This window comes from Chiloscyllium plagiosum, chromosome 34 (assembly GCF_004010195.1).
Source record: "Chiloscyllium plagiosum isolate BGI_BamShark_2017 chromosome 34, ASM401019v2, whole genome shotgun sequence".
Lineage (NCBI taxonomy): Eukaryota > Metazoa > Chordata > Chondrichthyes > Orectolobiformes > Hemiscylliidae > Chiloscyllium > Chiloscyllium plagiosum.
The window spans coordinates 22966334-22991115 of NC_057743.1; the positions used below are offsets into that span (position 1 = coordinate 22966334).

At 41.2% G+C, this 24782-nt stretch overlaps 1 protein-coding gene across 6 annotated transcripts in view; it reads left to right on the forward strand.

Annotated features, from left to right (window-relative positions):
• The window catches only part of draxinb (dorsal inhibitory axon guidance protein b), a 26510-nt gene extending 2900 nt beyond the window's left edge, over nucleotides 1-23610 (forward strand). For 3 of the 6 annotated variants that reach the window (XM_043675868.1, XM_043675867.1, XM_043675870.1), the window contains exons 3-8: nucleotides 3002-3491; nucleotides 9766-9944; nucleotides 12129-12240; nucleotides 15819-15911; nucleotides 21848-21937; nucleotides 22458-23610. In XM_043675868.1, the coding sequence (XP_043531803.1) occupies nucleotides 3002-3491; nucleotides 9766-9944; nucleotides 12129-12240; nucleotides 15819-15911; nucleotides 21848-21937; nucleotides 22458-22570 (1077 nt within the window). In that variant the 3' untranslated portion in view covers nucleotides 22571-23610. Of the gene's footprint in view, nucleotides 1-1715; nucleotides 1859-1900; nucleotides 2085-3001; nucleotides 3492-9765; nucleotides 9945-12128; nucleotides 12241-15818; nucleotides 15912-21847; nucleotides 21938-22457 lie in introns of those variants that run through there. The other 3 variants (XM_043675869.1, XM_043675865.1, XM_043675866.1) reach the window with 3 other exon arrangements.
• The last annotated feature ends 1172 nt before the right edge of the window (nucleotides 23611-24782 follow it).

Consider the following 24782-nt stretch of genomic DNA (forward strand, 5'->3'; position numbering starts at 1 on the left):
TCTTGCCACCAAAGTGGATAACCATACATTTATCCACATTAAACTGCATCTGCCATGCATCTGCCCACTCACCTAACTTGTCCAGGTCACCCTGTAATCTCCTAACATCCTCATCACATTTCACCCTGCCACCCAGCTTTGTATCATCAGCAAATTTGCTAATGTTATTGCTGATACCATTTTCTATATCATTAACATATATTGTAAAAAGCTGCGGTCCCAGCACGGATCCCTGTGGTACCCCACTGGTCACTGCCTGCCATTCCAAAATGGAGCCGTTTATCACTACCCTTTGTTTCCTATCAGCCAACCAATTTTCAATCTAATCTAGTACTTTGCCTCCAATACCATGCACCCTAATTTTACTCACTAACCTCCTGTGTGGGACTTTAACAAAGGCTTTCTGAAAGTCCAGGTACACTACATCTACTGGATTTCTTAGTGGGTGGCACGGTGGCACAGTGGTTAGCACTGCTGCCTCACAGCGCCAGAGACCCGGGTTCAATTCCCGACTCAGGCGACTGACTGTGTGGAGTTTGCACATTCTCCCCATGTCTGCATGGGTTTCCTCCGGGTGCTCCGGTTTCCTCCCACAGTCCAAAGATGTGCACGTCAGGTGAATTGACCATGCTAAATTGCCCGTAGTGTTAGGTAAAGGGGTAAATGTACGGAAATGGGTGGGTTACGCTTCGGTGGGTCAGTGTGGACTTGTTGGGCCGAAGGGCCTGTTTCCACACTGTAAGTAATCTAAGTAATCTAATCTAATCTCCCTCGTCCATCTTCAGAGTTACATCCTCAAAAAATTCAAGAAGATTAGAAGATTTCCCCTTCATAAATCCATGCTGACTCTGTCCTATCCTGTTACTACTATCCAGATGTGCCGTAATTTCATCATTTATAATAGACTCCAGCATCTTTCCCACCACTGAGGTCAGACTAACTGGTCTATAATTTTCTGCTTTCTCTCTCCCACCTTTCTTAAAAAGTGGTATAACATTAGCCATCCTCCAATCCTCAGGAACCGACCCCGATGGTCCTGATGGTCTTATATACAAAGATAATTCAGGATGGAATTAAGTGCTCTTCTTGCTGGCGTTGAGCAAATGTGCCCACATTGAGCAAATAAAAAACCTCACTTGCTGCAAAATAAATATTAAAGAACTGGAATTTATATACAATTAGCAATGTTTGAGAAGATTTGTAGCTCAGGTTGATGATAAGTATGTAAGTTAGCTTGCTGAGTTGGAAAGTTTGTTTTCAGATGTTTCATCACCATGGCTAGCTAACATGATCTAGTCATGGTGACGAAATGTCTGAAAACAAACATTTGTTGTCAGATATTTCGTCACCATGACTAGATCATGTTAGCTAGCCATGGTGATGAAACATCTGAAAACAAACTTTCCAGCTCAGTAAGCTAATTTACATACTTATTTACATACAATCTTAGACCATCCCAAAATGGTTCACAGTCAGTGAAGTATTTTCAACTGTAATGGCTATTGTAATACATAAAATAGATGAATGTTCAAGTGGGGAGGAAGTGGCATCGTGGTAATGGCACTGGACTTGTAATCCAGAACCCTAGGCTAATGTTCTGGGTCATGGGATTGAAACCCACCATATGAGATGATGAAAGATGAATTCAAAAAACCCATTTGGTTCACTATTATCTTTTAGGGAAGAAAATCTGTCTTTTTACCTGGTCTGACCTATTTGAGACTTCAGATCCACAGCAATGCGGTTGACTCTTAATGGATTCTAGGAAATAAATGCTGGCCTAGCCAAAACAGACCACAAATCAGGATGATATGCTTAAGATACATGATGACTTCAAAATTAATACATTATGCCCCATGTAAGTTTGTTTTACAAAAAAAAACTGAGAAAAGGGTTTTCCATTTTGCTACAACCTTCAATCACACACACCTTCTGTGCCATTGTATAGATTTAAAATCTAGTCTCTACATTTCCTCCAAGTGGGAGATAGATATAACACAGAGAAGGGAGAAAAGTGGCTGTGAATATTGAGAGGGGAAAAATTCATTCAAGAATCATTCATGGAGAGGCTGAAATGTGGAAAAGTTTGTTTCTCTGCTCTGGTGTGAAGGCAGGTACAAGACCCACACTGAATTAGGAGTATGTTTTTAAAAAAAAAATAATTTTTCACCATTTGTGTCTTAATGGCATGAAAATGTTAATTAGTTATTGAGATTTTCATTGAAATTTTAAAATCAGTAAACTCAAACACAGTATTTGATGCCACATCTTATTCCTTTCCAATCCTGCCTTTACTCTTCACAAGAGTTGGCACAGAATTAATGATGCTAAGGGTATCCTTTTGTGCTGTAATATTCAATAATTCTCACTCCAGTTTCTATCTCAGCCCTGGACAAACTAGTTTTGGACATTGCTTTACATAAGCTTTGAACTTTTGCGTTTAGAGCATGTTCTAAATGAATGGAAAAATGTGCCTGATGTTAAATGTTACACTTCACTGAGCACAGCTGACTGAGCAGATTAGAGTGCCCTGTAAATATCACAAGCATGACACGATATGATAACAGCAAAGATAAAGGATTGCAAGTCATTTTGACAATTTATTTCTATAGTCCCATTAGTTTCCTGAAAACGCCATCTATTCCTGAGGAATGGAATTCATCAGGAGGCATTGCACAATAATCAAATCTAATTTCCACTTGTTCAACCTTAATGTAGTCCAGAGACCCTGAGACACATTGAAATGCTTCTGCAATCATTTTGACTGATATAGGCTGAACTTAAGCAATTCAATAATTGAATCCCAAACCTTGTCTTGTAACTGGGTAGTTATGTATAACTTTTACTATCTGAACAATTGGGGGAAGTTTTGATTGATCTTGGTAGATGTTAAAGAAAGTTCAATGGTAGTTAATCTGCCCCTAACAGTTGCACAGAATATGACTTTGTTGCTGCAGCTGAACTCAAACTCTCTGTCTCACCTCACATGTTTCTTCTTCAGATTAATCGCATGAAGAAAATGGCTCACTGGTACTTCATGTCTCCTTTCCTCTTCCTCTTGGTTTTTGATGGTCTAAACCATGTCTGTGCTTTGGAGGCTGGAACCAGAGGAAGGAAAAGTACATTGCAGCCACTAGACAGCAGCAATAATCTGAAGAGACACGAGTCCTGGCCAGATCCTCTCAGATCAGGCCGTAAACATGGCATACAGAGGAAGGACAAGACCAACACCATGGTAACCAAAGTACTGGAGACGGACAGACCAGATGAGGACAGTGTGGGATTGGAGAGTCTGACTCCAGTGCGAGTGGAGACAGACAGTCTGGAAAGAACAGCAGTAATGCCACAGGAGAGAGTTACAGGCCAGAAAGGTCAATTTTATCCTCGAGAGCCAGAATATTATCCAGCAGGAGAGTCTGCAAATAAAGGGAGAAAGCACAATAGAGACCATAAGAAACCAAATCGGAGAGAACGAGCCCGACACAGTAAGGGTAAGAAGAGCTTTGGAAACCTCATGAAAAGCATTTTATAATATTTTTCACAACTAGAAACAATAGCCTAACATGGAATTAACCAGGTTAAGCTATCCATAAATGTGTCATTTAAATTAGACTAATCAGATAAAGTTATAGAAAATCCAACTATACCAACAATAACTCCAGTGTTTGTAATTTTGATTTCAGGTTATTAAGTAGGATTTTAAATTAATATCAAGATCAGTAAACACAGAAGCTTGTGTGAAATTGCTTTCCAAAATTTGATTACTTTACAAGTTTTCTATCTTATCATGTTCCAATTGCTCAGTTTGTACATGTAACACATTCCATAAACTCTGCTTTGTTGTCCCAAAACTCTGCTTCCCACACATTATTCTACAGAAAAAAACCATTCAGCCATCTTCTCCCCTAACATTTCCATTTTAAATTTGCGTAATTTTGTTTGAACACTTTTGTGGCCATTTTATGTCCCTGTATCTGAAATCTCCTTTTTTAAAATTCCTTACATCTTTCTGCTACATTAAAGAGACCATGTAAATGCAAGTTATGTGTCTCTTTTTATTTAATTCCTTCTGGCATATACTGTAAAAGTCTCTTGTCTTTATCTTCCTCTCATATCGCCCCTCTCTCTCCATGACTCCTCACCTTTGCATAGTTTCCTCAATGTGTCTTTTTACTGTCCCTATCACTCACTCTCATCTTTTCCCTTAGCTCTATGCTCTGCCCATTATTTTTGCTTCCCAAATATCTATTTTCTGCTGTTGCATTTGTCTTTTTTATCTTCCTTTCCTCCTCTTCTTCCCTTGTCATTCTCCTTTACTCTCTCTCACTTTCTGAATCTTGCTCACTCACTTGTTGGGCCTAATGCTTTCCTGCAGATCATGTGTTAAGTATATTGTTTTGATTTCCAATTTGGATTATCATTGTATGAGACAAATACAATTTTGCTATTTCATCAGCTGCAACAGTCTGCATGGTGTGCCTCTACAATCTCTTCAGCAGGTGTTTTCTCTACACCTTCCCCATCTCTGTTTAGAAGCTGTCTGAATTTTGTCCACAATTCTTCCATCTCTGCCCAGGGTCTTTCATGGAAGTATATGTGGATTTTAAAATAAAAGTAATGCTCAGAACAGTGATGGACCAAAACACTGTAGTCACGTGCAGGATGTAAGTGTTAATCACAAACTTGATGGTTTGTCAGAAGGACAATGGAAAACCTGTCCTCATCAACAGCAGGGAAATCTGATAAAAGGGAGAACAAATTTGAGAGAAAAAAAGACAAATTAAAATTTAAAAATGTTCTCTCCGTGATATGATCTGAGCCTCACTTCGTTTTCAGTGTATTTAATAATAAGTTGGTTTTACAAGGGAGGTTGCAATGTCCTGACAGGGTTGACCCCTATGGTGTGAATTCAAAACCCAAAGCACAGAGTACCATTTTTGATTCTAATATGGTACATCTAACTTGAGGAACTTCAAGTGAAGGACTTGAAGAGTGGTCAGCTGAGTTAATATAGGAAGTTTTTATTTTTTATGACCTGTATTCGACCCTGTTATATGAAGCAATATGGTATTTTCAGTACAGTCAGTTGGGGCCTTCAGTGCTGGAAACCCCTCATCACAGAACATCCAGCTGTTTCAAACGTTTTGTTCAGTCAGTGTGTAAACTGTATGGTACTGGCTTTCTGACCATAATTTGCAGATAATTCTTCACAAAAGAAGTTGCATCCAATGTTTCTGGAAATTAGCAGCATATAAATTGCGAAGCAAAAAGTTGCCCTGCAATATCTTTTCAAAGTGTATTGAGGACACCAATAGATTGTAAAAATCTACAGGTTTCATATAAACTCAAAGTTCTCTCAATATGTAGTAGGGAATAGTGAAAGGGAGTCAACCTTTTCTTTTGATACACTTTGTACCTGGAACTACATATTTTTCATGACAAATGTAGTTTACGTGGGTTAGTCTGTTAGATCTTTAAAGATAACATCAAACAGTCAACATATTCTCTGCTAAAATTGCTGACTTTAATTAAAGGGATGTTAAATAGCAAAGGATACAAAGGTGGGTTTTCTCACTTCATTTCAGGCCATCCTGTGCAAGAACAATATGTATAGAGAGTTCCCTGGATGCTGCCTGACCTGCTGCACTTTTCCAGCAACACATTTTCAGCTCTGTATAGAGTATCTAGTTAGCTAATAATTGACTGAGCTGGTGATGAGGGAATAGAGATTCTAGCAAAGCAGTGTCATGCAAGGGTTGCTGTTGTCCTTAAAGAGGGTAAGTTTTTGTTTTCTTGTGAATCACATAAATTACTAAAACCACAAATGTCAAATTCTAAGAAACACTGCAAAGAATCGCAAATTTTGGTGTGTACCTAGAGGTGAGGATTGCTCTATTTAGTCTGACGGTTAATATCATGTTCCTTGAATGGATGGTAATGATCATGATGTTTGACTGGAGTATGGGATCACATTTTTGGATGGTGGAGAAGGGAGCCACACTGTTTGGTTAAAGTGGAGGATTATGTTTGTTGCATGGAAGTAGCTCAGAGTACCAATTCTCCCCATGGTACAGATTGGAATCAGATACTGTATCAAGATAAATTTATTCTTCTAAATTATCACTATTGGAGACTAGCAAGCCTGATGCTAATCAAAATTTGAACTTGCAAACAAAGTGTGAAGACAAACATTTCATCTTTCTTTTCTATGTGTTACATATGGTTAGTAATTCCTAGGACTAAAATAGTTCATAATTCCTAGGACTAAAGGGATCAAAGGGTATAAAAAGGAAGTGGGAACAGGGTATTGAGTTGGATAATCATATTGAATAACAGAGCATTTTCAAACGACCATATAGCCTACTCTGCTTTTATTTTCAATGTTTCAATAGACTTTATTGAAGAGAAGCTAAAGGTTGCAATTTTGATGTGGGAATATTGAACCAACATTACTACAGGCATTACTGGATGGGGTGTTGCTGGGAATTTATCCATCATTTATATCTCTATGCCTTGCACTTGTTTCCACAAGATTATAAGTAATGTATTATCAAGATACTAGCATCTGCCCTCTGAGATGAATGTAAAAGATGTCATTGCACTATTTGAAGAAGAACAGAGATGTTCTCTTTGGTGTCCTGGTCAATATTTATCGTTCAGTCAATATAATTTAAAAACTTGAAATTCTTGATATTATCTCATTGGTCTCTGTAAGACCTAGCTGTGCAAAAATTGGGCATTCATTTGTTATATTGGAACAGATCACACTTCTAATGTTCATTATTAACTGTACAACAATATGGAATGCTACTGAGGTCATGAAATGTTCTTTCAAAATGCAGGTCTTTCTTTAAAAATATTGGTGTCATTACCACTGGAGTTGATATCCTTAATTATTTTTTCCCTCACAAAATCAAGTAATGCTGTTAGAATTTCCAGAAATTTCAATATTCAGCATTTTGACATGTTTATCTGGAAATAGGAGAAAAAAACATGAAAATGTAAAATGTTTATTGCAAATATGCACTGAAGGGAGAAAAGATGCAGACTGGAAAAAATACACAAAATTTCACAAGTAAATTTTGCAATAGCCATCTATGTAGATTCAAAACCGAACAATGGACAATCATGCATTTAGGAAGGTTAGAACTAAGGTGAAGAGTAAATTGGTTGAGGACCTTGGCAGAATGGTGCTATTTAATAGAGAACAAATATTCTCCAGTGAGGCAGCCCAAGGATGACCACTTTACGTTATGGTGAATCAGGTACGTGAAGCCGTAGAACATAATCATTACTTTCTTCCTGGCTGGGCCTCTATGTAACCACTAGAGCCTCATAAAGGAGACTAAACATCCTGTCTGGATTTAGACTGTTATGTGGAATTTGACAAAAGATCCTGCAAAAAAAAATGCAAATAAATGAGGAGTTAGTCAGACCTGGTGATGCCATAGAATACCAGTTAATGTTGAACAACTTTGAATAAATTTTCCTTTCACTCCTCTCACTTTCTTTGGTTCATAGGGGTGGCCATGGATACCCACATGGGGCCCAGTTATGTGGTGTACATGGAACATTCCATGTTCCAGACCTACTCTAGCCCCCAGCCACAACGCTTTCTCTGGTACATCGATAATATAATCGGTGCTGGTTCCCTTTTACATCCAATATTGGAAAAGTTTATCTATTTCACTTGTAATTTCCACCCTGCTGTCACCTTGACCTTGTCCACTTCTGATCCCTCCCTTTCCATTTCTGGGGATAGGCTGGCCACCAATATCCATGACAAAAATCACTGACTCCCACAGTTATCTTGACTAAACGTCCTCTCATCTTGCTTCCTGAAAGGATTCTATTCCATTCTTCCAGATCCTCCACCTCCAATGATGCCAACTTTGACAAGTCCAGTGAAATATCCACTATCTTCCTCAAACAAAGATTCTCCACCACCATGGTTGACAGGACCCTCAGCCATGTCCGAACCATCTTCTGCAATTCAGCCCCACCCTGTTTTCCCTCCCACAACAGTGATAGGGTCCCCTTCTTCCTCACCTTCCATAACACTTGCACCCACATCTAAAGGATCATTACACACCATTTCAACCATCTCCAGCAGGATGCTGTCACCAGACACATGTTTCCCTCCCCTCCTTTGTCAGTCTTCTGCATGGACTGTTCCATCCAGAACACCTTGGTCCACTACCAACACCTTTGCACACCCCATGGCACCTTTCTTTGCAGTCACAGAAGGTCTTACAGCTGCCCGTTTACTTCCTTCCCCCTCTCTATCCAAGGGCCCAGAAACATCTCCCAGGGGAAACAGCAATTTATCTGTACTTCACTCAATCTAGTTTACTGTATTTGCTGCTCACAATGTTGTCTGCTCTGCATTGGGGACATGAAGTGCAGACTGGGCAACTGCTTTGCAGAACACTACATTCTATCCACAGAAAAGACCCTGAGCTTCTGGTTGCCTGCCATTTCAACACACCACCATGTTCCCCGGCCAACATTTCCATCTCAGGTTTACTGCAATGCTCCAGTGAAGCTCAGAGCAAGCTGGAAGAACAGCACCTCATTTTTGGCTTGGGAACCCTGTGGCTATCTGGAGTCAATCTCAAGTTCAACAATTTTAGGGTTTGAGCACCTTCTCCCATGTCCTTACTCCAAACCCCACACACCAGGCCTTGTCATCACATGAGCTGCTACTACAAACAACTCATTGTCAGCCACTAATGGTCCCCATTATCAATTCTCCCAGGCTTACTTTACCCATTCCTTTGACTGCTGAACTGTTTTTCTCTCTCTCTCTCTATCTCTGAGCTCCATCATCACCTAACATTTACTCCTTCCCCACTCCACCTTTAGCATATACACCAAACTTTTCCTTGCTCCAATCAGTTCTGAAGAAGGGTCACCGGATCTGAAACGTTAACTCTGCTTTCTCTCCACAGATGCTGCCAGATCTGCTGAGTTTCTCCAACAACTTCTGTTTTTATATTAGTTAATGTTGTGTCTGTTCAAACTGAGCAAGTGGCTGGGAATTTCATTGGGACATCTTTGGCCAGGAATGGCGTGTTACATTTTGGAAAGACTAACAAACTAGAATTGGAGACTTTCTAAATATTTGAGATTTGTGCAGAATACATATATAAGTGACAGTTGATCTCACTATTAAATAGCGTAGTAGATGAAATCAGGAGTGCACTAATGTACTCAATCAGCAACTGTGTATGAAATAGCACTGCTTTTGGCTGGTGTGCTTGGGGCTGGACAGTGGTGGATTGGCGGGTATGTGAGTATGGGGTAGGATCATGATTCCAATATATTCCCTCAAGTCCGGACACGGTTTTTAATGTTAAACCATTTGTAATGCCAAATGAAGGCAGTGTGTGTGGCAAATTAATTCATCAGTTCATTACTGCTTTGACTTTCGCAGCAGTGAGCAATCGTGCCTCAAAGCAAGAGACAGAGTAATATCCAATCAGGAGGTACAAGCTCAAAGGTACAAAATGTTCAGCAGTTTGCTCAACTCACTCAGCAAGTCCCTGTCACCCAGTCAGTCACTCTCACCCAGAAGATCCCACTTTATCATGTTGTCACCCAGCAGGTCCCTACCTGTCATTACAGTTCTCTGTCAGTCAGCAAGTCACCTTGCCATGCTATAACCAAGAGACCTCGGATAACCAGCTTGTCTTTAACCATATCAGCCAGTTTTTTCTAACTGCAGGTGGTCAATTTATACTAATAGCTATCCTTTCTCTGCAGGGAAACTGCCGGGCACTGAGTTAATCCCACTTTTAAAGGATCAAACGCAAAGCAAGGAGACAGATGAACCTTCCACACTGCCCCTGCCAATGTCCAGCACCATTGTGACCAGTACATTGCTGACCACTATCACAACCGAGGAAGCACCTGCAACAAAGCCTAGAAGCACACGACAACAGGTAAACCGAATTGTACAAGGTCACAGTCACACCCTGAAGTCACCCTTCAGCAAATATTCCTCCCCTCAGGCGCTCAAGAATTTAAAAAAAAATGGAGCAAAGTGATGGTACTCACAGAAGGAGTGCAAGAGCATTGCATGAATATAGCGGAAACCTTTTGCCACCAGTGGCAGAAGATGCACAAAGGATCAGAGCTGGAGAAAAATATGGCTCATAATAGGTGTAGGAAATTGCTTGTAGAGTTGCTGTGTGGGCATTTATAAATATTTATAGTATTGGGATTTATTGTATTTTGGATTTTAATTCAATACATTGTCACAGAGTCGTTGTGTGGTGGGGTCATAGTTAGGTGAACAGGAATTAGAATCATGGCTATGTAGACAATACAAGGCAAGATACAAGAAATTGAATTTTGGAAGGTATTGATGCCAATAAAGGATAATTGAGTCTGGAGGTGAAAGAAGTTCAGGTAAAGGTTTTGGTCTAAGTGGAGGAGGTAAAAAGCAACAGTTCTTGCAGAGATAAAAGCTAAAAAGTTGTTGTAGCTTATGATGTTACAATTGTAGACCATCTGGTGAAAACTGACAAATATGTAAGAAGTAGTTGGAGAAAATGTCAAGGACTGAAGATAGATAAAGAAGTTGTGGCTCATTCACAATGAATGACAGGAAAGCAATGATATCGAAATAATTGTTTTTGATTCTCAATATATGACACTGGTATGGAGATGCCAGTGTTGGACTGGGGTGTACAAAGTTAAAAATCACCATGGCAATGGATGAATGGGCACCGCACAACAATCAACAGACAGTAGCATTCCCTCCCAGTTGGGAAACACATCAGTGGTCCAGGACATTCGACCTCGGACCTTCGGGTGACCATCCTTCAAGGCGGACTTCGGGACAGGCAGCAGTGAAAAGTGGCCGAGCAGATGCTGATAGCTAAATTCCGTACCCATAGGGAGGGCCTCAACCGGGACCTTGGGTTCATGTCACACTACAGGTGACCACCATTGCACTATACACACACACAGAGACATACAGACACATGTATACACACACAGACATACAGACACACGTATACACAGACACACACACTCCTACAGACACGCACACACCCACACATGCATCCTCTCACAGACTTAGACCACTTTACACTCACACACACACACATATGCACTCTCTCTCAGACACTCACAACCCCCCACCCCAGACACACAGACACACTCCCACACTCACACATGCACCCTCTCACAGACTTAGACAGTTTCCACTCACACACACACGTACACTCTCTCACATTCACAACCCCCCAACACAGAGACACACACACACAACACAATATGTACACACACACACACACACAAACCCACACATATACATATACGTTTGTGGGGTGAATTTGTACTTGCAGAGTTACATTGTACTTTGCTCAAAAACTGTATGAATCCATGTAAGACTCTGTTAACTCACTTTTTAGATTGAATCAGTCTAAACATTATGGCACAGACAGGGAACACAGGGACCTAACACCTTCAACATATTATCTGGCTGACACCAATTGTTACAGTTAACCTGAGAATGTAATTTTAAAAAAAAGTTTTGTGATTTACATATGAAAGAAGTGAAACTATCGTGGTCATTCTAACAGATGAAAGCCTCAACAAAGAATCAAGGTATTTTTCAATGTATAATTTCAGTTACATCACACTGTAAACTTTTGCTATAAATTCTGTGTCTTACAATTTTGTCTCCACAACCACCTGATGAAAGAGAAGTGCTCCAAAAGCTAGTGCTTCCAATTAAACCTGTTGGACTATAACCTGGTGTTGTGTGATTTTTAACCGTATATTCTCAAGCCCCCAGGAGACACCCAGGTCCTTTCTCGGTGGTAATGCGTTGTTAGATTACTGTTGCCTAGATGGATTACTTCCAAATTCATTCATTTGCTGCTCCCCAATCTGATCTCTGTACTGTCTGCAAATTATTATTTATTCCAATCTAATTACTGTCATTCTCTTTGCTCTTTCATTCCATTATCACTCTATTGCATTGATCTCTGTCTCATATATTTTCCTTCATTTGTCTCTCAAATAATCTATGTTTGTTCATAATCCTCTACTTGATGTCTGTCCTTTTGTTCCATTACTTCTGTGTCTTCTCTCCCCCTGTCTCTGACTTGTAGGTTGGAACAAGAACAGCTGCTGAGGTAAACCCCACCCTCGATATGACACTCTTTGATTGGACAGATTATGAAGACATGAAGCCAGATATTTGGCCATCAGCAAAGAAAAAAGGTAATGAATAAAGGGTACAAGCATTAGGGGTAGAGGAGATGGAGGCTATAGAACTCAGATGGAGATGGAGGGAGTGCAATTGCATGGAGTAGTGAGCATGAGGGAGATGGCAAGCACCAACCTTTGGGAAGGAAAATTAGCTTCAACAGTTTTAGAGGAAGAGAGTTTCAGTTTTCACTTTCCTTTGTGTGAAGAAGTGTTTCCTATCATCACCTCTGAACAGACTACTTCTAATTTTAAGGTTATTCCCTCTTGTTCTGAACTCATTCCACCAGGGGCAATAGTTTATCACTAATTACCCCATCAAATCCTTTAATCATTTTAAGTACCTTAAATAAATAACTCTTGATTTTCTCAAAAGAATTCAAACATAGTCAATTCAATTTTGATTTGACTTATTGTCACATGTACTGAGATACAATGGAAACTATTGTTTTGCATGCTTATCAGACAAATCATACCTTACATAAGTACATCAGGATAATAAGACAATGCAGAATATATTGTTATAGCTACAGAAAAGTTGCAGAAAAAGATAAATTCTAACGTATAAGAGATCCATTCATAAGTCTGATAATAGCAGGGAAGAAGCTGTTCTTAAATAAAAACCAAATGGACTGCAGATGCTGTAAATCAGAAACAAAAATAAAAATTGCTGGAAAAGCTCAGCAAATCTGGCAGCATCTATGAAGAGAAATCAAAATAAATATTTTGGGTTCGGTGAAGAAGGTTCACTGGAGCCGAAACATTAACTTTGATTTCTCTTCGCAGATGCTGTCGGATCTGCTGAGCTTTTCCAACATCTTATGTTTTTGAAGCTTTTCTTAAATCTGTTGCTATGCATTTTCAAACTTATGTATTCTTGATGGAAGAAGATGGAAGGGAGTATAAGCGGGTCTTTGATCTTAATTTAACATTCTGGGCTTGGTATCATTCTGGTCAATCTGTGCTGTACTGTCTCCAAACTTACATGTATCCTTACTGAGGTGCAGTGCTCAGAATTAAATCCTGTAATTTTATAGGGATTTAAACAGAGCTCTGTATAACGGTTACAAATATTGTATTTGTATAGTAGCTTCCTTAAGATTTTGGCAATTTCCAATTTGTTCTTGTAATATATAGTATCTGTACATGGACTTCTAAAAATCCCTGCTCCACCACATTTCTAAACTTCCTGCCATTCAGAATACACTATGAATTATCTTTCCTGGATCCAAAGTGGTAACCTCACACTTCCTGATTCTGAATTTCATAAGCCATACAACCATAGTCTAGTGCACTGACCTCTACACCGCTGAAGCCAGACGCCAACTCAAGGACAGCTCTTCCTACCACCCCCTCGACCATGACCCCACCCGCATCGCCAAACCATCATCTCCCTGACCATACAGAAGCTCATCACCTCAGGAGATCTCCCACCCACAGCTTCCAACCTCATAGTCTAGGAACCCCGCACTGCCCGGTTCTACCTCCTTCCCAAGATCCACAAGCCTGACCACCCTGGCCGACCCATTGTCTCAGTGTGCTCCTGCCCCACTGAACTCATTTCTACCTACCTCGACACTATCCTATCCCCCCCAGTCGAGGAACTCCCCACATACGTTCAAGACACCACCTATGCCCTCCACCTCCTCCAAGACGTCCGTTTCCCTGGCCCTCAACGCCTCATCTTCACCATGGATATCCAGTCCGTCTACACCTCCATCCGCCATCACCGGGGCCTCCAAGCCCTCCGTTTCTTCCTCTCCCGATGTCCCCAACAGTACCCTTCCACCGACACTCTCATTCATTTGGCCGAACTGGTCATCACCCTTAACACCCTTAGTGGGCGGCACGGTGGCACAGTGGTTAGCACTGCTGCCTCACAGCGCCAGAGACCAGGGTTCAATTCCCGCCTCAGGCGACTGACTGTGTGGAGTTTGCACGTTCTCCCCGTGTCTGCGTGGGTTTCCTCCGGGTGCTCCGGTTTCCTCCCACCATCCAAAGATGTGCAGGGTCAGGTGAATTGGCCATACTAAATTGCCCGTAGTGTTAGGTAAGGGGTAAATGTAGGGGTATGAGTGGGTTTCGCTTCGGCGGGTCGGTGTGGACTTGTTGGGCCGAAGGGCCTGTTTCCACACTGTAATCTAATCTAAATCTAAGCTAATCTAAATCTAAACAATTTCTCCTTCGAATCCTCCCACTTCCTCCAGACCAAAGGGGTAGCCATGGGCACCCGTATGGGCCCCAGCTATGCCTTTCTCTTTGTTGGCTACGTAGAACATCTTCCATAATTACACCGGCACCACTCCCCACCTCTTCCTCCGCTACATTGATGACTGCATTGGCACCACCTCGTACTCCTGCGAGGAGGTTGAGCAATTCATCAACTTCACCAACACTTTCCACCCTGACCTTAAATTTACCTGGACCATCCCCTTCCTGGACCTCTCCATCTCCATAAATAACGACCGACTTGACACCGACATTTTTTACAAACCCACCGACTCCCACAGTTACCTGGATTACACCTCTTCCCACCCTACCTCCTGCAAAAATGCCATCCTGTATTCCGAATTCCTCCACCTCTGCTGTATCTGCTCCCAGTTCCACCCCAGAACACACCAGATGGCCTCCTTCTTTAGAGACCACAATTTCCCTTTCCAAGTGGTTAAAGATGCCCTCCAACCCATCTCACAAAGCCCGTTCCCTCCGTGACTACCTGGTCAGGTCCACGCCCCCCACCAACCCACCCTCCTATCCTGGCACTTTCCCCTGCCCCCGCAGGAACTGTAAAACCTGCGCCCACACCTCCACCCTCACCTCTATCCAAGGCCCAAAGGAGCCTTCCCCATCCATCAAAGTTTTACCTGCACATCCACTCATATCATCTATTGTATCCGTTGCTCCCAATGCGGTCTCTACATTGGGGAGACTGGGCGCCTCCTCGCAGAGCGCTTTAGGGAACATCTCCGTGACACCCGCACCAATCAACCACATCGCCCAGTGGCTCAACATTTGAACTCCCCCTCCCACTCTGCCGAGGATATGGAGGTGCTGGGCCTCCTCCACCTCCGCTCCCTCACCACCAGACGCCTGGAGGAAGAACGCCTCATCTTCCGCCTCGGAACACTTCAACCCCAGGGCATCAATGTGGACTTCAACAGTTTCCTCTTTCCCCTTCTCCCACCTCACCCCAGTTCCAAACTTCCAGCTCAGCACTGTCCCCATGACTTGTCCTACCTGCCTATCTTCTCTTCCACCTATCCACTCCACCCTCCTCCCTGAGCTACCACCTTCATCCCCTCCTCCACTCACCCATTGTACTCTATGCTACTTTCTCCCCAACCCCACCCTCCTCTCATTTATCTCTCCAATCTTCAGGAACTCTGCCTGTATTCCTGATGAAGGGCTTTTGCCCGAAACGTCGATGCTGCCTGAACTACTGTGCTTTTCCAGCACCACTAATCCAGAACCATTCCAAACAACCAAGTTTAGTTTTTTGAGAGTATGACAGTTGAGAATAAAAGCAACTTCTATGCACCTACTGAACTGTTCTCCCTCCCAGAAATTGATATTTTTGCTCTATTTGTTCCTAGTAGACAAGCGTCGTAGCAAGAACCTGAGTAATGGGAACCTCACATCAATGGCTGAAGTGGAACCATGTGATCATCACCTGGACTGCCTACCTGGTATATTCCTAATAATCCTGAGGCTTTAATCCATCACACAAACTTTTTTAATACCAAGAGAGGCTTCTATGCCAAGCTTCTGGGACAGTCACCATTACAAGCAGAAGTCTGACTTTTGTGTGATCAATTGTTGCTCTGTCCATCTTTGGAATGTGATTCAGTATCTTTTACTAGAAATGTAGAGAAAAAGAAAAGCAAAAAAAGAGAGTAGGGCTCGTAGGAAAGGATAAAACCACTGTGGGCTTGGATTGGGATCAAGTATGATTCAGTAACATGGCAACACTGGAGTCCCCTCTTCAACCTGTAGTCCATTGTTGTTCAGTGGATGAGTTAAAAGGGACCTGACTGCAGAGTGAGTTGTGGATGTGATCTGATATTGTCACCAACATTGCTCTTTGTTGAAGTGACAAAGTGAAGAAAGAGAAAATGAAAAGACTTACATTTCTAGAGCATCTTTCATGATGACAGATATCTAAAACATTTTTTGTAAAACGTTTTACAAGCAATTAAGTATGTTTGAAGTGAAATCATTTTTGTGATGTAGGTAACTTGGCAGCCAATCTGTGCACAGCAAGATCCTTTCAACATCAATGAGGCAATGACTATACAATCTATTTTTGTGAAGTTAATTCCAGGGTAAATATTGGTGAAAGTTCCAGACATAAACTCCCCTTTGCTTGAAAGCATGCAGTGAGATCTTTTGGAGAAAAACTACAGTAAGCTGCAACGCAAAGGGACTTGGGGATATTGTACACGAAACACAAGAGCTAGCACACTGGTACAAGCAGATAATCGGGAAGGCTACTGAAATGTTGGCCTTTATTTCAATGGGGTTAACGTACTAGAGGGAGGGAAATCTAAGTGTAACTGTACAAGATACTAATGAGACTGTTTTTGGAGTACTATGAACAGTTTTGGTCCCCTTGTTTAAGGAAAGGTATAATTTAATGGGAGGAAATTCAGCAAAGGTTCATGAGGATGATCCCCAGCATGAAGGGAATGTCTTATGAGGAAAGTCTGAAGATGTTTAATTCAGATAAATGTGAGGTGCTGCATTTTGGGAAAGCAAATCTTAGCAGGATTTATACACTTAATGGTAAGGTCCTAGGGAGTTTTGCTAAACAAAGAGACCTTGGAGTGCAGGTTCATAGCTCCTTGAAAGTGGACTTGCAGATAGATAGGATGGTGAAGAAAGCGTTTGGTATGCTTTCCTTTATCGGTCAGAGTATTGAGTACAGGACATTGGTTAGGCCACTGTTGGAATATTGCATGCAATTCTGGTCTCCTTCCTATCAGAAAGATGTTGTGAAACTTGAAAGGGTTCAGAAAAGATTAACAAGGATGTTGCCAGGGTTAGAGGATTTGAGCTATAGGGAGAGTCTGAACAGGCTGGGGCTATTTTCCCTGGAGCGTCAGAGGTTGAGGGGTGACCTTATAGAGGTTTACAAAATCATGAGAAGCATGGATAGGATAAATAGACAAAGTCTTTTCCCTGGGGTGGGGGAGTCCAGATCTAAAGGCCATAGGTTTAGGGTGAGAGGGGAAAGATACAAAAGAGACCTAAGGGGAAACTTTTTCACGCAGAGGGTGGTACGTATATGGAATGAGCTGCTAGAGGAAGTGGTGGAGGCTAGTACAATTGCAACATTGAGATTGCATTTGGATTGGTATATGATTTAGATTTAGATTAGATTAGATTTAGATTACTTACAGTGTGGAAACAGGCCCTTCGGTCTAACAAGTCCACACCAACCTGCCGAAGCGCAACCCACCCAGACCCATTCCCCTACACCTAACACTACGGGCAATTTAGCCAGGTCAATTCACCTGACCTGCACATTTTTGGATTGTGGGAGGAAACCGGAGCACCCGGATGAAACCCACGCAGACACGGGGAGAATGTGCAAACTCCACACAGAGAGTCACCTGAGGTGGGAATTGAACCCGGGTCTCTGGTGCTGTGAGGCAGCAGTGCTAACCACTGTGCCACCCAAAATAGGAAGGGTTTAGAAGGATATGGGCCAAGTGCTGGTAGGTGGGACTAGATTGGGTTGGGATATCTGGTCGGCATGTTCGGGTTGGACCGAAGGGTCTGTTTCCGTGCTGTATATCTCTATGACTCTATGTTGGGAATCTACTCACTGGAGTACAGATGATCTCAAAACATACAGGATTCCTAAAGGGCTTGACAGGGTAAATGCTGAGAGGATGTTATCCCTCATGGGGAAAGTCTAGGACCAGAGAGCAGAGACTCAGTATAAAGTGATGCCGATTTAAGACTGAGATGAAGAGGAATTTCTTGTTTCAGAGGGTTAGGAGTCTTTGCAACTTTTTGTCACAGACAGCTGTGGGGCAGAATCCTTGTGTATATTTAAGGCTGAGATAGATAGATTCCTGAAAGTTGGAGAATTAAGGGTTATGGGGAAAATGCAGGAAACTGGACATGAGGAATGATCAGCTATGATCCTATTGAATGGTGGAGCAGCTTCGAGGGCTGAACAGCTTACTCCTGTTCCTCTTTCTTTTGGTCTTGTAGTCTTTCACAACCTCCTGAAGGGGAGATAAGGCCTTGGTTTAACTTCTTATTTAATCATTGGCACCTCAAACAGTGCCATGCTGTACTGAGGTGTTAGTTTTGATTTTTGTGCATATTTTGAATCCATATTGTTTTGACCCAGGAGCAAGCTTCTTTGCTAAGGTGACAGAGAAAGTGAAAAAAGAGATAAAGCAATAAGCTTTGACTAACAGTGACTTGTCTCAGTTATAGCATATTTACCTCTGATTCAAGATGAATTGCAAAGGTTTGAGTATGTAATCCAAGATGCAGATGTGCTGCACTGGCAGAGGTCCCATTTCTTTTTCAAATGGAATGTTAAATTGAGTTAACCTGCTATCTAGGTTCAATGTAAAAGATCCTTCAGTACTATTGAAAAAATAGAAATCTCCTGGTCAATATCAATCCCTCAACAAAACCTAAGAGATTCTGGTGAGTTTCTGACAAAGGGTCAATGGACATGAAACATTAAAATTATATTCCTCTCCACAGATGCTGCCAGATGTGCTGAGTTTCTCCAGCACTTTGTGCTTCTTGGTTATTGTTGCACTGTAGAACCTTCTGAAGCATATATCTGCCTCTGCTACAGGAAGGATGTTATGAAACTTGAGAGGGTCCAGAAAAGATTTACAAGGATGTTGCTAGGTTGGAGGGTTTGGGCCATAGGGAGAAGCTGAATAGGCTGGGGCTACTTTCTCTGGAGTGTCAGACACTGACAGGTGACCTTATAGAAGGTTATAAAATCATGATGGACACAAATAGGCAAGGTCTTTACCATGGTAGAAGAGTCCCAAAACTGGAGGGCATACGTTTAAGGTGGAGGGGAAAGATTTAAAACAGTCTTGAGGGGCAACTTTTTCACGCATGTATGGAAGTGGTGGAGGTTGGTATAATTACAAAATATAGAAGGTATCTGGATAGGTATATGAATGGGAAGGGTTCAGAGGGATATGTGCCAAATGCTAGAAATTGGACTAGATTAATTTAGGATGTCTGTTCAGCATGGTCAAGTTGGACTGAAGAGTCTGTTTCCATGCTGTACAGCACCATGACTCTATAATGTTCCATATATTACATCAGTGAAGCCATTTCAAAGTACTTCATTGACTGAAAAGAACATTAAGTCCTGAGGTTGTGAAAAAGTGACATAAATATGCATTGCTTCTTTCTAAATGTGATTTGAGCAATGACTACATTGGAGTTAAACACTACAGTACTCTTGCACAGTTATCATCCAGAAGCTTTAAGGAGTTAATCTGATTGCTTGTTATTGCTGTGATTACTTAATCTCATGACTATTCAGTGCAAGTTTCAGTCTGAATAACTCCCCACCCCCAACATCAACCTTTCAGACTCAGTGCAGTTAATTTAACAGAAAGAGAAATCCAGTGGGAGACTCATTAACATTGGTTGTTGAACACAATAATCTAACCGTTCAGGGAGCAGAGACGGATTAACTGTCATACGAACATACATTGTCATTGCTGCAGGCAGTGGAACATTGCACCTCAAAGCTACCAAGTGAAGTGGAGAACAAAAGAAAACTGGATGGTGTCCTGTTGTGCTGTGTGTCTGATGCACATTCTCTGTCCTGCTGCCATCTCTCCACAGCTGCTGCATAATCACTGGAGGCAGTGACTGAAACAATTATAAAACACATACCACATGCCTATCTTGTGATTATCTATACGATCCCTGATGTCAAGTGACTTAGAGATGGTTTGTTTGGGAAGCAGAGACTGGAAAAGCTTAATAGCCTTTCCTTGCTTTGTAGTTTATGAATCAAAGGGTTGCCAAGAATAGGAATTAGAACTGCAGAATTCACCCAGTTCAATACATCTCATCAGGGAAGCAAAGAACTATGGTGAATGGACATATGGCATTCCTCGTACTAAAAGGAACTGAAACCTACATTGAAATAAAAATAACGTATTCAGAAAAAGATTCATTGTATCTGATAGTGCAGATTTTCATTGATACCTCTTCGGTGTTGGAATTCAATTCCTTGTCCAGACCAAATACATTGGCACAAAATCGGGGCAACATTCCCAATTCTGCATATCGCAGAATATACTATACAGATAAAAGGAAGAGCTCCAGAGACCCGGGTTCAATTCCCGCCTCGGGCAACTGTCTGTGTAGAGTTTGCACATTCTTCCCTTTTCTGCGTGGGTTTCCTCCGGGTGCTCCGGTTTCCTCCCACAGTCCAAACATGTGCAGGTCAGGTGAATTGGCCATGTTAAATTGCTCGTGGTGTTAGGTGAAGGAATAAATGTAGGGGAATGAGTCTGGGTGGGTTACTCTTCGGAGGGTCAGTGTGGACTTGTTGGGCCGAAGGGCCTGTTTCTACACTGTAGGGAATCTAATCTAATCATATTGCTCCCTTCAGACTTGGAAGCAAAGCAAGTTATGCACAACTATTTGCCCATATGGAGCAATTTTAATACAGTAATTGCATTTCATGTCTGTGTAATGAAACAAATATTGACACCTAGTGACAGGAGATATCAGATTAGATGTCAAAAAATGTTTCTAAAGTGATGGGTTTTAAGGTGCATCTCAATGTAGATAAGAGAGGTGAAGAGGTTTGCAGAGGAATATTCAAAGCTCAGGGCTTGGAGAGCTGAAGGCAGAGCCGCAATAATAGAGGGAGCAGGGAATATACAAGAGATCAGAAATGGAGGAACACAAGGATCATAGGGGTCTTCTACAATGATAGGAGGTTATGAAAAATAGGCAGGAAAATATGGAGGAATTTCATACGATTTTAACATCAAAAAAGCAATGATTTTAATAACGAAACATTATTGGACCTGGAGCTTACATATTGCATCAAGCACAGAGTGATGGGCAAACCAGAATTGATGTGAGTTAGGAAGTGAATAACAAAGTTGTCAGTCAGTTGAAGAATATGGAAAGTGGAAATTGAAAGAAGGCGTGAGGGTGCTGAATAGCAAAATTTAGACATCATAAACGCAGTGATTTTTTTTCAATAGCTAACAGGCTGAAGCAGGAGCACAGTTTTGAGTTTTGCTAAATTAAGTAGGCTGTTTTCCGAAATAGAGGGGTTGCTAACAGGCTGATTCAGCCTCAGACAACCAACAGGGCGAAGTTGCTGGTAACGGAATGGGGCTTTTGGAGAGACCAAAGACAATTCTATTCTATAGATACAGTATTTAACTTTAGGAAATGTCTGCTCATCCATAACTGGATGTATGTGCATTGTCTTTGCACTATCTGCGTGAGAATTGGCTGTGCCTTTCTCTTTGCATTGAGCATTCTGGGCGGTGTCTGGTCCACATTATCTCTACTAGTTGCGATAATTCGTGTCAAAATCACATAACACATGAATTTAGTGCGATATTTGTGTTTGTTCCCACAGGTTGGTGTTGTGACCTCCGGCAGCACGTCTGCAAAGCGCACAACCGCGGCCTCAACAACAAGTGCTATGATGATTGTATGTGTGCGGAAGGTGGGTGCACTCTGGCTCAAGTTTAACCATAGTCGTCTGGGTTTGAGCACTGGCTATCAATCCCAAGGGTTTAATCTCCCCTCTCACTCATTGACTCCTCACCCGGTTCCCAATAATATGAATCAAGGTCAATTTCAGTCCTGAAATTGAGAGGTCACCGTTTTAAAGGTACCCTGGCTCAAATCTCAGTATTGTTGAAGGCACGTGTTGGTCCTCGAACAAGATACTCTTCCTTAATAATAACAAAGAATTGCGGATGCTGGAAATCAGAAAAAAAATTGCTGTAAAAGCGCAGCAGGTCTGGCTGCATCTGTGGAGAAAAAGCAGAGTTCACGTTTCGTTAAAATAAACGTTAAAGCTACTCCTACGGTTAGGTTGTGATTTGGCTCTATTACAAACCGAAAGTGCGGATTGTTTGTAGCAGAAAGAAGCTCAGTCTTGTAAGAAGTGAAGTTGGCAATTGAGCCGGGTCCTGTCAAGTGAATGGTCAGGACTGAGCCCACTGTTCTGTCTTCATCAGGTCTTCGCTGTTATGCCAAGTTCCATCGGAATCGGAGAGTGACCCGCAGGCGAGGACGGTGTGTGGAACCGGATTCAGTTGACATCGATCACGGATCGTTTATTACGGTCTGAGCAGACTTCATTAAAAGTCCAGCTGTTTCGACCCCCTCAACCGGTCAATTCTCAACTCCAAAGCAACAGTGAAAATCTTGATGGCGCCAAGATAGACAATGCCATGTTGGCGCCGTCTGGAATAAGGTCCTTGCAATCACTTAGTCAAGTCCGATACAAACATTCTCATTTACACCCTACACTCCAAAAACATAATCCATCAAATCCCACCAATACACAGGATCCACTACCCAACTACGCTAATTGAATCCTCTACTGGTTTATATCGTCCAATCGACTCATTTGTTATTTGAGAATGTCCTGCGTCTCGTAGACACACTAAACTTACATTTGTAATACAAGTACCGTACTTTTATAAATAGATTTGAATGTTATTTAACAATAAAACCTTGTCTATAAGGGTTTGTTGTTATCCTCCTTATGACTTTTTATTTTCAAGGAATCTCTCTACAGTTCTCCAGACAACCTCCCATCAGGTATTACCCTTCTCTTTAAAAGTCGTCACTATTCCCATCGTCATTCTCTTGAAACCAGACGTCACAATGTCCCTTTGCTCTAACCTTATTATTGATTGTTAATTTAATGTCTTAAGACAAATCTGTAGTATTTCGCCACCTTTTTTGAATATAATTTAAACTCACAATAGAACCAGACTTTTAAAACAATTTAGGATCCTGCAGTCTAAAGCTGTGAACAACTACTGTATAATAATTGAATTGTGTATAATTAATCAATTTGAAATTTCTCATTTGACTTTTACTGAGCTACATCTCAGAAGGTGCTGGTACCAGCTGGTACTTTGCCCAAGTGACTATTACTCATGTCTGAGTCTAGACAGTGAATATTGGTAAATTATTTGTGGACTATTTGAATATAAAGGACAACAAATGCTCAGTACTTTCTCACCTAATAACTTGATGTATATCCAGGAGTGTCACTGGATAATGAGAAGAAACTGTAAAACTGCATCTGGATGGGTAAATGAGTAGGAAGCATTTACAGGAATTTGGGCCAAGTGCTGGTAAATGGGACTAGATTAGGTTAGGATCTCTGGTCGGCATGGACGAGTTGAACGAAGGGTCTGTTTACGTGCTGTACATTTCTGTGACTCTATCATTGATGTTCTACAGATCTGTAGAAGCTTTACCATTACATTGAGTGAATAGGTGACACTTTGGAAGCACTGGGTCTTTCCTGCTTTCAGTGCATTATTGTCATTTTGACAAAATATACTTATAATTAATTACTTTTTTTCCAGCAATATTCTCCAAATAATTTTAAACCTTTGTCGTAAATTGTGTTGTAAGAAGTAAAGGTGAAAATGGGATTAGAAAGTACTAAAACCACTCAGCTGGTCAGTCATCAAAAGTGGAAAGAACAGAGATTCATTGTTTTGAGTAAAGGTATTTCAGATGCACAACTGTTTCTGCAATATTTTACTTCTCGTGTAATTTTAAAACTCAGCCTTTCAAATTGAGTCCTCTGACTCAGTTATAGACAGGCAAAGGTGAAGCTCTTACATTTTTGTATTAAGACAGTCCAATTTAGATATTGCAGTGAAGGTCAGGGGTTGTGCTTTGAGAATCTCTACTTTGAATAGCCATAAAACAGAGAATATTCAACTTTTTTTTATAGATACATTGTTTGTCACATTGTTATTGATATTAGTCATTGTGACAACCATCTGACTTGAGCATATATTGCTGTTTTCATCATTGTTGGATCAAAATCTTGGAATGTTGCACCTCACAACTTTACGTGAGTATACTCACGACACAGATGGTAATGATTCAGGAGGGCAAATTACCATCACCATCTAAAGGACATTTAGTGATGGGCTATAGATGCTGGTCTTGCCAGCAATGCCATATCTCAAAAAGAAATGTAGAGTCTTTGCAGATTGTTTGTCATATTGTTATAGTTGCATTGTCTGTTATGGTTACATTTCATGTTGTGCTGCATGTGAATTTATAGCAATGGAATGCATGACGAAAGGATGATAATGTATCAGATTTTGCACTTTTTAAAATTTAATTTCAATATTAGTCTACAAGAAACAAACAAAATCTGACAACCAATTAAAATCTGTGAAATGGAACATCTTGACTGAGTTCATCTCACATCTTGACTGAGTTCATCTCACATCTTGGTGTACACCTGATTATTTCAGTCACATTGTAATTGCAGAGAAAATGAAATTCAGGCAGAGAAA